The 12,023-nt window shown below is 64.9% G+C and overlaps 2 protein-coding genes across 2 annotated transcripts; one reads left to right on the top strand and one right to left on the bottom strand.

Annotated features, from left to right (window-relative positions):
* The first annotated feature begins 10 nt into the window (after positions 1–10).
* WDR6 (WD repeat domain 6) lies at positions 11–4,124 on the top strand. Its single transcript, XM_057390217.1, has 6 exons — positions 11–110; positions 189–2,592; positions 2,871–2,966; positions 3,160–3,276; positions 3,436–3,554; positions 3,634–4,124. The coding sequence occupies exons 1-6, from the start codon at positions 44–46 to the stop codon at positions 4,122–4,124; spliced, it is 3,294 nt and encodes a 1,097-aa protein (XP_057246200.1). The 5' UTR covers positions 11–43.
* A 401-nt stretch (positions 4,125–4,525) lies between these two features.
* DALRD3 (DALR anticodon binding domain containing 3) lies at positions 4,526–9,997 on the bottom strand. Its single transcript, XM_057390319.1, is given in 15 exon segments — positions 4,526–5,348; positions 5,551–5,619; positions 5,830–5,943; positions 6,048–6,106; positions 6,195–6,318; positions 6,413–6,495; positions 6,825–6,883; positions 6,971–7,041; positions 7,162–7,284; positions 7,382–7,440; positions 7,673–7,944; positions 8,033–8,322; positions 8,431–8,693; positions 8,696–8,747; positions 8,749–9,997. Coding segments are annotated over 15 exon segments (1,806 nt in total). The 5' UTR covers positions 8,797–9,997; the 3' UTR covers positions 4,526–5,228.
* Between the last annotated feature and the right edge of the window lie 2,026 nt (positions 9,998–12,023).

Below are 12,023 nucleotides of genomic sequence, written 5' to 3'. Positions count from 1 at the left end.
AATGAGCGCCGGGGGGAGCGGCGGCGGGGCCGGTGCCGCCAAGATGGAGTCGGTAGCGCTCGTGGCACCGGTGACGGCGCTGGAGTTCGTGGGGGACGTGCTGCTGGCGGGTGAGCGGCGGGAACGGGACAGGACGGGGTGGGGCGGGCTGCGGGACCAGTGGCAGCGGCTGACGCGGTGTCCCGCAGGTACGGGCCCGGAGGTGGTGGCGTTCCGGCTCAGCGGCAGCGGGCCAGCGGCGGCGGCGGGCCGGCGGAGTGTCCTGCGTGAGGCCAGCGTGCAGGGACTGCGGGCCGAGCCGGGCCCCGGGCCGGCGGTGCGAGTAGCCGTCTTCGGTGGGCGGTGGCTGGCCGTGCTGGCGGTGCGGCGCGGCGGGGCGGACGGCGGGTCACGGCTGGCGGCGTGCGGCGGCGGGGCCGCGCGGGAGCTTGGGGTGCGGGTGTGGGAGGCGCGGTGGGCGGCGGGCGGGCGGCTGGCGCTGGCGCTGGGCAGCGGGACCGTGGCGCTTTACGAGTGGCGGGGCGGGGGGCGCTGGCTGCGGCGRGCGAGCTGTGGCGGGGCCGGGGCGCTACGCTGCGCCGTGCTGGCGGGAGCGTGCTGGTCGCGGCTGGCGCTGGCGGCCGGCACGGCGATGGGGGCCGTGGTGGTGTGGCGCGCAGCGGCGGCGAACGCTCCGCAGCGGCAGCTKCGTGGGCACCGGGGCTCGGTACTGGCTATCTGCTACGCGGCGTCGCGGGGACTGCTCGCCTCCGCCTCCGAGGACCGCAGCGTGCGGCTCTGGGCCGTGGGCGAGTTGGGCGGCGGAGACGCGGACGGGACCGGCAGCTGCCTCCTGGTGTGCTACGGCCACAGGGCGCGAGTGGCCGCCGTGGTGCTGCGGGGGCCGCTCCCGGTCAGCGCCGGAGAGGACGGCGCCTGCCTGGAGTGGGGCGGCGACGGCAGCGTGCAGCAGGCTCGACGCGGGCACCGAGGCGCCCTGCGTGCCCTGGCCCTGCGCCCCGCCGGCGGCTGCCTGGCCACGGGCGGCGACGACGGCGGCGTCCGGCTCTGGCGGCCCCTGCGGGTGGCTCCGGAGGCGGCCCCGGTGGTTGCGGCACTGGGGGCCCCGGAGCGGCCGCGGGCCGTGCTGCTGGCGGGGCCGCGGAGGGTGCTGATGCTGGGCGAGGCSGGCGGGCTGGCGGCGTTCGAAGCGGCTTCGGGGCGCTGGGCGCCGGTGCTGCCCCCCTCCGCCGGCGGGCCCCGTGCCGTGCTGGCCGCCGCCCCGCTACCCGGTGGGGACGAGGCGCTCTGCGCCCTGGCCGGTGGCGACGGGCGCCTGCTTGTTTTCGCCCTGAGCCTCCCCGGGGCTGCCGCCGAGCTCAGGCTGTTTGAGGGGGCCGTGCACGGGCTGAGCTGGGCCCCCCGCCCCGGGCTGCCCCCTGCCACCGCTGCTGCGCTTCTGGCCTCCGGACCCGACGGGGAGATGCTCTGGCTCGATGTCAACCACCGGCCCGGGCAGGCACCCTKGGTGCAGCTCATGGGTCGGTACCTGCTGCCCCCCTGCAAGCAGCGCTGGCACACCTGTGCCGCCTTCCTGCCCCAGGAAGGTCTCCTGATCTGCGGGGACCGCCGGGGCTCCCTCCTYCTCTTCCCTTGCAGCAGCTCCTCAGAGTGGTCTGCCAATGGTAGTACTGACCTGGTTGTCAAGGACTCCAGCAATGAGTTGGAGCCCTCCTGTTTGTTACACAAAGAGCCTCTTCCTCTTGAGTCCCCRCTGTCAGTGCTCTATGGACTCCACGGGAAGACAGGGGTTACCTCAGTGAMCATCCACAGGGGCTTCATTTACAGCACTGGCCGGGATGGTGTCTACCGCCAGCTCCGCCTGCRGGACCAGCAGCTGGAGGTCCTGTGGAAGCACAGGCCCTGCAAAGGGCTGCAGTGGATTGAGGAGCTGCGCTTCACCCCAGATGGGGACCTGCTTGTGCTGGGCTTTCACGCTGACAACTTTGTGGTGTGGAGCAGYAGGACCAGTGAGAACCTCCACTGCATCCCCTGTGGGGGCGGACATCGCTCCTGGAGTTACTGCAGCAGCCCCTCAGCCGAGGTGTTCACTTTTATCAAGTCTGGGGATGTGATGCTGTACCATTGTGAGGGCAAGCCCTGCGAGCAGCAGGTGCTGCTGCCATCCYTGCATGGRCGGGAGATCACCTGTGTGCGGCGCCTGGGRGCTGTGGAGGTGCCCGGCCATGCCACCCTTAACGTGTTTGTCACCGGCAGTGAGGACACCACGACCTGTGTCCTGGTGCTCAGTGAGCGCTCTCGGGCAGCCGTGCCCCTTGTCCGCCTCAGTGACCACATTTCCAGTGTGAGAACGTTGGCATTCGCCATGGGACCTGGAGATGTGGGCTTTGGTGATGAGGGCTTGTCTGCCCTACTCTTCTCTGCTGGTGGCCGGGCACAGATTGAGTGCTATCGGCTGCTGTGCACTGGGGACAGAGCGTCTGAGAGTGCTGTGGCCTGCCAGGTCATCCACGTGGCCTCCCACCGGCTGGACGAGCACTGGGAGCGGAAGAAGAACAGGCACAAACTKGTCAAGATGGACCCAGAGACGAGGTGATGCTCAGGGACTACCCGATACAGGGTTAGTAGTGGCCACAGTGTGGGAGGGTGCTGGGAACTGTATGGGCCTCCACTGGAATACCTGCTCTGTGCAGCTACAGGCTCAGCAGAGGCAGACAGGACCAGTGTGGCTTGATGTGTGATTCTTGGTGGACAGTGCCCTGTGGGCCTCAAGGGGATTTTGGGCTTAGGGAAAGGCTCAGGGCTGCTCCCCTGGGTCACCCACATCCCTGGGGCCACAGATGTTAGTGAGGGTCATGTTGTTGCTGCAGGTACATGTCCCTATCAGTTGTGYCTGGAACCAGCACCAAGCAGCAGCCAACACGCTGGAAGTTCCTGGCTGCTGCCTGCAGCGATGGATCAGTACGGTGAGGAGCTGTCATGGGGCCTGACAGAGAGAATGGAGCTGGTGATAGCAGCAGAGCAGGCTCCACAAAGGAGGCTGCTGCCACGGATGTGGCCTGCTCTGAGCTGGGCCTAGGACAGTGCATGGTGGGAAATGGGGCAGTGGTGCAGAAGCTCTTATTCTCCCAGAGCCAACTGTCCTGTGCTCTGTTACAGGATCTTTGGGCTGCTGGAGGCTGCTCGGAAGTTGGTGCTGGTGGCAGAGTCTTTTCACCATGAGCGCTGTGTGCTGAAGGTGGAGGCGTTCCTGCACACACAGGCAGGAGGGGAGAGGTGAGCCCTGAATGCTAGGCTGCAACTGATTTGTTCTGGGGAGAAATGTTTGTCCTCACAGGGATGGCAGCTCAGCAGGCAGAGGGGCTGCCACTTCTGTGGATCGTAAGTGGGGACCCTCATGGCTGCAGCCAGMCTCCCCCTACACCTCCCTTCCAGGAGGCACCTCCTGTGCAGTGCAGCCACTGACGGCAGCGTTGTCTTCTGGGACATCACCAGCACCATTGCGGATGCGGCAGATGCCCTGCACAAAGCAGAGGGAGAGATGCAGCCCCTGGGTAGGTGTCACTGCCACGGTTCCTCTGCTCCCTCTGACCAAGGTGAGTGATGCTCTTTTGACCAAGCCTGTTTTCCCAGCCCTGGATGCCCCGCTGGTCACTGTCATGGCCCACAGCTGCGGTGTGAACAGCCTCCACATCCATGAGACGCCTGAGGGGCAGTACCTAGTGGCCAGTGGCAGCGATGATGGCTCCATCCATGTCTGCCTGCTGGARGTGGCCCTGGGCAGGGGTGAGGCTGCAGCAGGGACCTGCCTGGATGTCCTACAGCGGGTGTCCAGGCCTTGTGCCCACGCTGCCCACGTGACGGGGATCCGGGTGCTGCGGCCAGACCTGCTGCTTTCTGCCTCRGTGGACCAGCGCCTGACACTGTGGAATCTGCACCAAGGCGAGCTGGTTCCCCTCAGCACCACCTTCTTCCACGTGCCTGATCTGGCYGAGCTGGACTACTGGGAGGTGGCGGAGGCTGGGGGTGAGCTGCGATWYTACTGYGTGCTCTGTGGGCAGGGCCTGGAGMTGCTGTGTGGTACAGYYCCYTCTGAASCCCCTCCACAAGAGGCTCCCTGCTAATGTGGAAGGTGTGTGATGCATCCCGGTCCCTGCCTGCATTAGGAAGGCACCCTGCACCTGGGCTCTGCCCATCACTGTGGTCCCTGCCCACAGCCTGCACACTGATGKGTCCCATCCTGACGGGACAGGCATGCTTGGCCTCTTTAGGGGCAGCATAGCCATGGCTGGGGTGCTCAAGGCTGGTGRTCTTAGGGAAGAAGGCTGATAGGAACCCACCTGGATAAGCCTGTGGCTCCTCAGGGAGCAATGAAGTGGGGCTGTTGGTCCCCTCTGCCCAGGAGAAGCCCAGGTGTGAAGGACCTCTGTCTGTGCTTTCCAGCCCTAGTCTCAGAGAACTTTGCTTTGGATAGCACTGAGGACAGAGCCTGGCTCTGGCAGCTTGAGAGCAGGGGCTCAGGAAGGGTCAAGGTGCTGGTGTGACACATGGTGGCCTGCAGCCTTRTGTGCCGTGGGACAGAGCCCTGTGCAACAACCCTGATGCTGCAGTTCTGAGGATGGTGCTGAAATGCACAGGGACACTGATCCTCCACAGCAGCATGCTGTAGGGTGAAGAGTGGCTGCCCCCAACTGCCCCCCTCTCTCAGGCCAAGTGGGTTGTTCCTCTGCAGCCCCAGGACAGTCAGAGCAAAGGAAGGACAAAACCCTGAGGTCAGACACACGAGCGTTTGTCCAGCAAYACATGTATTGGGCCCCAGTACTGGGGCTTGGCTCAGAGCCCAAAAGGAGCCTGGAGCCTCTGGAGCTCCCTGCCAGCATGGAGCAACCTTCAATAAACAGTTTTAAGGGAAGTGAAGTTGGTGTCTGGCTTTGTCGGGTCGGGTCCCTGATGCCACTTCCACAGTACATCCCGCTCAGCCTCTGGGGTGCCACAGAAGCCTTTTCCCCTTCTGCTGCTGTGGATGTGGAGGGGCACCCATGTYCCACACTGGACACAACTGCAGGAAGACCAAGCCCCCAACACCACAGACCATGGGAGGGGAAGCATCTGCCTGGCACTGGGGCAGCCCCGGGCCCTGCCAGGAGAATRTGCCCTGTTCTCCCACACACAGTGTGGTGTGCAGGTGACTTGTACGCTTTGGCACAGCACAACTCTTCAGGGGTGGCTCAGATCTGGCTGAGAGGAGGGAGGTGAAGAGTTGCCAGTGCACTGTGGAACACATCCCTCACTGCTCCCAGCAGCCGGAGGCGGGCAAACATCTGGTCAAAGAGGTGAGGAAATGGCTCCTGCAGAGCGAAAGGAGACAATCTGGGCCTGGTGACTAAACTGCCCCTCAACCCTACAGCCACACTGTGGGCTGCCTCTGTACCCTTGGAGACTGGGGTAGGGGACATCACACTGCTGCCACCATTCCCCACATGGCTGCGCCCCAAGGACTGCAGTGCAGCTCCCAAGGACTACAAGGCCACAAGACAACACCCAACTCACCCCCAGGACATGCACCCGGTTGTAGTAGGAGCTGAAATCCATGCTGAGCTGGATCAGAAACTTACACACCTGCAAGGCAGAGACATTCTGATGGTACAGTGAATTCTGGCTGGTCTTGAGCCTTTATCCACCCCAAGCACAGCAGGGGTATTGCAGTCCATTCTGTCAGCACCAGCCTGGTGTCGCTCACCAGTGGGCAGCACCTGCTGGCATGGAGCTTTGCCCTAGGCTGGGACTGCTGGAGCAGCACCCATGGGTGCTATGGCATGTGGCACTTACTGTCTCTGTGTTGGCAGTGATCCGGATCCCCTTGGAGGGCAGGGGCAGTTGTGCTGCCTGCTGCAGGACTTCAGGGAAGGGTAGGAGATAGTTGAAAAGCAGGAGCCATTCGCCCTGTGAAGGGATTACCTGTTTCAGTATCAGATCCTCTTGGGCCAGTAGCATCCATCACCAGAGCTGAGGGTACACATGCCCCCATTCCTCCTCTCAGCACTCACCTCTTCTCGGAGGCAGGAGAAGTTCAGTTCAGACACTGGTGGCAGAGGTGGGTACGTGCCTGGAAAGCAGAGAGACCAYTGTGCCCAAAGAAGCCCCTGTGGCTCCAGGAGTGGCTGTCAGAGGACGGTGGTGGAGCTGGTGCTCACCCTGCTCCACAGCTCGCTSGAAGGAGTCAAAGAGCGTGGCCAGCCTGGCACAGTTGTACATCACAAAGGCGCCGCTCTTCGTTCCCTTCGTGGAAATGCTGTTATTCTCCAGGTCCAGGGTGATCTGAAGGGAGGAAGAAGTCACAGTCCAGGCTGCTCAGCACAGATCTSCTCTGCTGTTCCTGCCAGCCCTGGCTCCATGCAAGCTGCTGTCCTACCTGACTCCGGTGAGCAGTGCTCAGCATCTCAAACCTGATGGCAGCCACTGTCAGGGTATCAATCACCTCTGTCCAGGCCTCATCTGTGGAGAATGTTGGTGGCATCATGCACAGCTTGCTCCATTCCCATGTASTGACACACCCAGCACCCAGGACACCCCTGCCAGGGCCAGGTATTTCAGTAGTAGCTGCAGACCATCACACCACTGTCCCTGGCTCCCATCGGAAGGAGCTGTTCTACACCAGTGYCCTGGATGTTTAGATGCTGTGCCAAAGCAAGGGCAGCACCTGGCTCAGTCCTGGAGGGGAGAAGGAGCACCCTACAGGGGTGCAGTCCCCACTGCTGCAGACTCATGAGAGCAATGGAAATAGGATGGAGCAGCATCCACACACATAGCCCAAAGCCCCTCACCTTCTGCAAGCTCCCCATACTTCATCACAGAGGCTTCATACATCTGGCGCTTTCGGAGCCTGGGAGAAACACAGACACGCTGAGCTGGCCCATGGGGAGCCTTGGCAGGAGAGAGAGAGCAGCAAGTGCCTTGCACACCAACTTACTGGAAGTACTGGTCTGCCCCAATGCTTGATGAGGGGTTGGTCACCTTGACTGGCCCACAGATCAGGTGTTTCTGAAAGACAGAGGAGAGGCTGAGGCTGGGAACTGAATGAAATCCAGCCCTGTACTAAWCCTAGTTCTGAGCTAAGGATGGATGCTGGGGGCCACACTGAGGAGGTCAGAGGTTACTCACCTGCAAAGCTGTATGGGCTCCCGGATCCAAAATCCTCCAGAGCACATCCAGCTGCTGCTGCTGGAATTCCTCCTCACAGTTCACCACATGCACAATGCTGCAGCAACTGCTCTGGCCTTCAGCCTGCAGCAGAGCACAACAGGGAACTCAGTATTATTGCCTGGCAGAAGGRAAGGATATTTGGGAAGCAAGAGGCAGGCGGTGCCATGGGGTCACTCACTAGGCACTGCTGAACAGCTTCTTGCAGCTCAGCCACAGCCTGCAGCATCGCCTCTGTCACTGAAAGAAAGAGGTACACATAGTGGACACAGGGTTCTCCATTCCCTGCCATCCCACACCATCAGGTCTGCCCCAGGTTCGAACCAGACTGAAGGGGAGTAAGAGGGGAAAGGGTGTGTCCAACTCCCCCTTACTTTCGTTAAAAAACAACTGAAATAAAAAGGAAACAGGCCTGTTTACACCCATTCAGCCCCCACTGCCACACCTGAGCTGCTGTACACATGAGGCTCACCGAGAAGCACATCCAGATTGGGGTCATAGCCCACCAAGTGCTGCTGCTCCACGAAGCTCYTTAGGTGCACCTTGCAGATGACACCCTCGGCTGAGCCTGGTCCCTGCTCACAGGCTGTGGCACAGGAGCACTGACCCAGCGCTGCCTTCAAGGCCGAGACGGCGTCAGGGAGGGACGAGCAACCRGAGCCGGAGGGCCAGTCGATGCGGAGCTGCCGCAGGACCTCCCGATTCCTCTCCTCGTTGAGGGCAGGGACCAGGCAGACATCGACCCTGCGAGAGAGGGCAAGACAAGCGCTGGGATCGGCGGACGCTGTGGCGCGGGGCTGGGAGCGGAGCAGGACGGAACGCAGGCACTCACCCTTGGGCGCGCAGCAGCTGCGCCAGGTGGTCAGCAAGCAGGATGGAGCGGAGATGGCGGRGCCGCAGGGCAGCGGGGCCACGCAGGGCCGGGCAGTGCAAAACCACGCAGCTCGTCCGCGCCCCCTCCGTGGGGCAGTCGGGGCCGGGCAGGGGCCCCAGCAGGCGCTGGAACGCCTCAGGGCGCCGCACCTGCACCGTCAGTCCCGCCGGCGTCTGCCGGCAAACCCGCAGCGGCAGCACTGCAGGGCCCCGCAGCGACGGCACCATCGACACGGCCTCGGGGGGCACCTGTGGGCGSAGGGTGAGGAGGGGTCCGGGCTGCGAGTGCACGGGGCAGCCGCGGCCCCTCCAGTGCCCGCAAATCCCCGCTCTCGACCGAGGCCCGYCCGTACCTACCTGCCCGCCGGGGAAGGCGGCGCTCAGCGCGGCCCGCGGGGCCAGGAAATCCCGGTGGCGCAGGTTGCGGGCGCCGCTCTCCTTCACCCAGAGCGCAGCGGGCCGCCCCAGTGCCTCGTTCAGCGCCCGCAGCGTCGCCGCCACCCGCGGGCGACCCTCGCCCGTCTCCATGGAAGTACAGCCGCCGCTTCCACTGCCACCACCGGAAACGGCATCACCGCCTGCCCCCCCGGTTCCGGCGAGCGGCCGCCATATTGGGCGCKGCGCTCCCGGGCGGCCATCTTTGTCACGGGCAGGGCGGGCCATCTTGGGGGAAACAGGCGAGGGGTCGCCATGTTGAGTGTGGCGGACAGCGGCCGCCGCCATGATCGGTGTGTCGGGCCAGGACCGAGACAGGTGGAGCCAGGCACCCCGAATGTCCGCGAGTCTCAGTCCCAACTCAGCCTCATCCCAGCACGGTCATTTGCTGTCACCCTGAGGTAGAGAGGTGTGAGTGGTGTCTCCTCCTCTCCAACACTGGGGAGCTCAGATCTAAAAGACTCAGAAACAGGGAGCAGAAGCCAGAGGCCGTGCTGGGGTCAGACAGGCTTGGGCAGGAACGGGCAGGGAGTGCAGCCCAGAGCATGGTTCTGCTGTCCCTGAGCTATTGCGGATGAGKGGCCCTGGGAGCAGGTGCAGCAGCCTGGACAGTGGTGGGAAGGGAGGTTTGGATGGGCTCGAAGGTGTGAGGCAGACCCCAGSTGTGGGCATGGTGTCAAGGCCAAACCCAAGGGCTTGGCTGGGCTGTGAGGCTGAGGAACACCAGCAGCACCCCATGGGCCCCCAGTGTGGCACAGCCATGAGCGGCTGTGGGTGCACACCCTGCAATGCCCTCCAAGCCTGCCCCAGTGGGCTGCTCCCCCATCCAGCACATGAGCAGTGTCTCGTTTATCAGCTCCAGGAAGAAGGAAGTGGAAGCGATTAGAACACGCCATTGYGGTCTTGATTACATCTGCAGAGCTGAGCTGTTCCACAGTGGTAGTTCAAGCACAGATCTGACAGAAGGCTCATGCTGCTGCCGGCTCCCCAACATGTGTGCCAAGGGCTGCTGAATTAGGGATAGGGCAAAGGTCCAGCACATCCCCAGCCCCATGGCATCGAGCCTGGTTGATGGGAGCAGGAATCCAAGAAGCGCCAAACCCCACCAGAGCATGCATCTCGAGGAGTTGGGGACCTCCCTCTCTACCCTGCCGTTCCTGCCCTGGGAGGCAGAGAGGGGGGAGCTCTGCCCGCAGGGCCCAAACCGGTTCCTCCAGGGCTTGTGTGCAAGGGGGAAAAGGCGGGGAGCAGGATGAGGGCAGGTMCTGCTGCATGGGCTCTTCCAGGAACACAACAACTTGTTTTGGGGCTCCTCAGGCAGCTGCAGCCCACAGCCAGTGAAAATCTRTATCCCGGGGGCAAGAGCGGAGACATCCCCCAGCCACGCCATGGTGGGGTGCTCCCTGCACCACCCACAGCCAAGAGGTGATCTGAGAATCGCTGCTCACACCAGACCAACTGCTGACTGTCCGCAGGGCAGGAGCTGCCCAGGACCCCTGCCCAGCCAGGGGGATGTGCTGGCCCYTGTGTCCCCGCTCAAGGTGGGCCCAGGCTGGATCCATCCACATCCCCAGAGTGTCCCCCGCAGCCACCCACGTGGGCCCTGGCAGCACAGCGGCCTGGGGAGGGTTCTCGGAGGTGCCGAAAGAGCTTTGGACAGACACGACATCCCCGATGGCTCTCTGGCTGCCYGCTCAGCGGGAGTGATCGTGTCATTCCAAAGCCGTCTCTCTCCAGGGGTTGGATCCTGCCCACCCTGCAGGCACTGGGCTGCTGCGGGAGCCAGGGAGAGCCGGCACGGGCAGGAAGTTTGGCAGTATCGCAGTCTGCACCACCCTGCAGCAGGTGACCACATCCACCCTGTGGCCAAGCAGCCATGCTCCCCCTGCTCCCCCAGGAAACCAGCTGCTATTTTTAGCTGCTAGGGGCAGAAGAAACAGGAAAAGAACCAGCCCGGTGCAGGGGCTGAGCCACGAGGCTGGGCACCGGTGATCCCCCATCCCGATCCCGGTTTCTCGCAGTGCGGCTGCAGGCGCTGCCCCAGCCCTGGGAGGGGTTGGAATGGGACACGCGGCTCTTGCCCCAGCACAGGGTGGTGGGCAGGMGCGGGGGGCATGTGGGGCGAGGCGGGGGCGGGAGCGCAGGTAACGAAACCCCACGGCAGCTGGGCACAGCGGGGACAGCTGCTTTTGGGATTCCGTTGCCCGCGCTGGCACCGCGGAGGGATGGGCACGGGTACCACGGCCATGCCACTCCGATCCTGGGGCAGTCGGTGGGTCAAGAGGGGAGAGGGCGACTTACCGGCGGGGACCGGGATGGAGGTGATGCGTGCGAGCCGCCGCCGGGCCGTTGTGACCGGGGGTGCCGGCAAAACCCGGGGTTGTGCTGCTGGCTCCCCCCGCGCTGTGGGCCGGGTGCCAAGGGGAGGGCGGCACGGCCGAGCCAAAAGGAAACGGCTCCGAACAAAGCCCCGGTGTGGCTGGAGCAACTGGTGCCAGCCCATCAGCCGCAGACGGGGCCCGGAAACACGAGCCGTTCCCCAGGGGAGGGCACCTGCCCCGGCACCTGCGCCCAGAGGCGGCTCGGCCCCGCCGGCCCCGCCGCTGCCAGCGCACCCAGCCCCCGGTCCCGGCGAGGAGCCCTCGGCAYCGCCGTGAGGGGAACTGAAACCGTGTGGGGAATCCCACCGGCCCCAGGCGGTGTCGCTCGGGGATCCCTGGCACCCTGCGCTGGCCGAGGTTGCCAGGCTGCCGGCTGTGAGAGTTCCTGATGCCTCTGGCACGGCACGGTGGCGGGAAATGCCCCGCCGCCACTGCCGGAGAGCTTCCCGGTGGCCCCCGCAGTGTGAGGCTCCGGCTGGCCCTGGGTGGGTGGCATAGGTGGGGGACGTGCGTCCCCTGCCCCAGGGCACCTCTGAGCCCGCCGTGACACCGGCCTCAGAGTATGGCAGGAGGAGCGGGGAGAGTGCAGCGGGAGGTCCCGGCGGCGGCTCGGGGGTTTCAGCCCCGMCTGGCAGCAACCAACCGCAGTGGGGCACACGGGGAACCGGGACGCCGTGCCGAGCCTAGGGCAGCCCCGGGGCACCGGGGGACCGAGCCAGGAGCGCAGCCGAGCCCCGGTCCCGTTCCCTCCCGCCCGGGGAGCCGCCCGCTCCCCTCTCACCTCCGGCCCCGCAGCCTTCAGCACAGCAGCCCGGRCGGGTCTGCAGCCCCTCCCGGCGGCGGGGTCGGGGAGGCTCCGATGGGACCCTCCGCGCCCCGCTCCCGCCGTGCCGCTCCTGCCCCGCCGCTTTCGCTTTCGCTCCGGCGCCCACCCCGGAGCTGCAGGGCGGAGCGCACTCGGGCCCGAGGGCGGTGATTGTGTGAGTGTCACTGCCCTCCCGCCCCTCGGGACCAGCGGGCGGGGGGACACCGAGGRGTCCCCAGGAGCCCCGGCTCGACCCCGCTGTCCCGTGGCGCGGTGCCGGCCCCGGCCGCTGGGGGGCGGTAGCGGCGGGGGCGGGGCCGCTCGGCGGT

Source organism: Malurus melanocephalus, unplaced genomic scaffold (assembly GCF_030028575.1).
Source record: "Malurus melanocephalus ecotype Western Australia unplaced genomic scaffold, MMel_1.1 scaffold_24, whole genome shotgun sequence".
NCBI classification, from domain to species: Eukaryota; Metazoa; Chordata; class Aves; order Passeriformes; family Maluridae; genus Malurus; species Malurus melanocephalus.
Note: the sequence above shows the minus strand (reverse complement) of the source record. Positions and strands in the feature narration are given on the sequence as shown.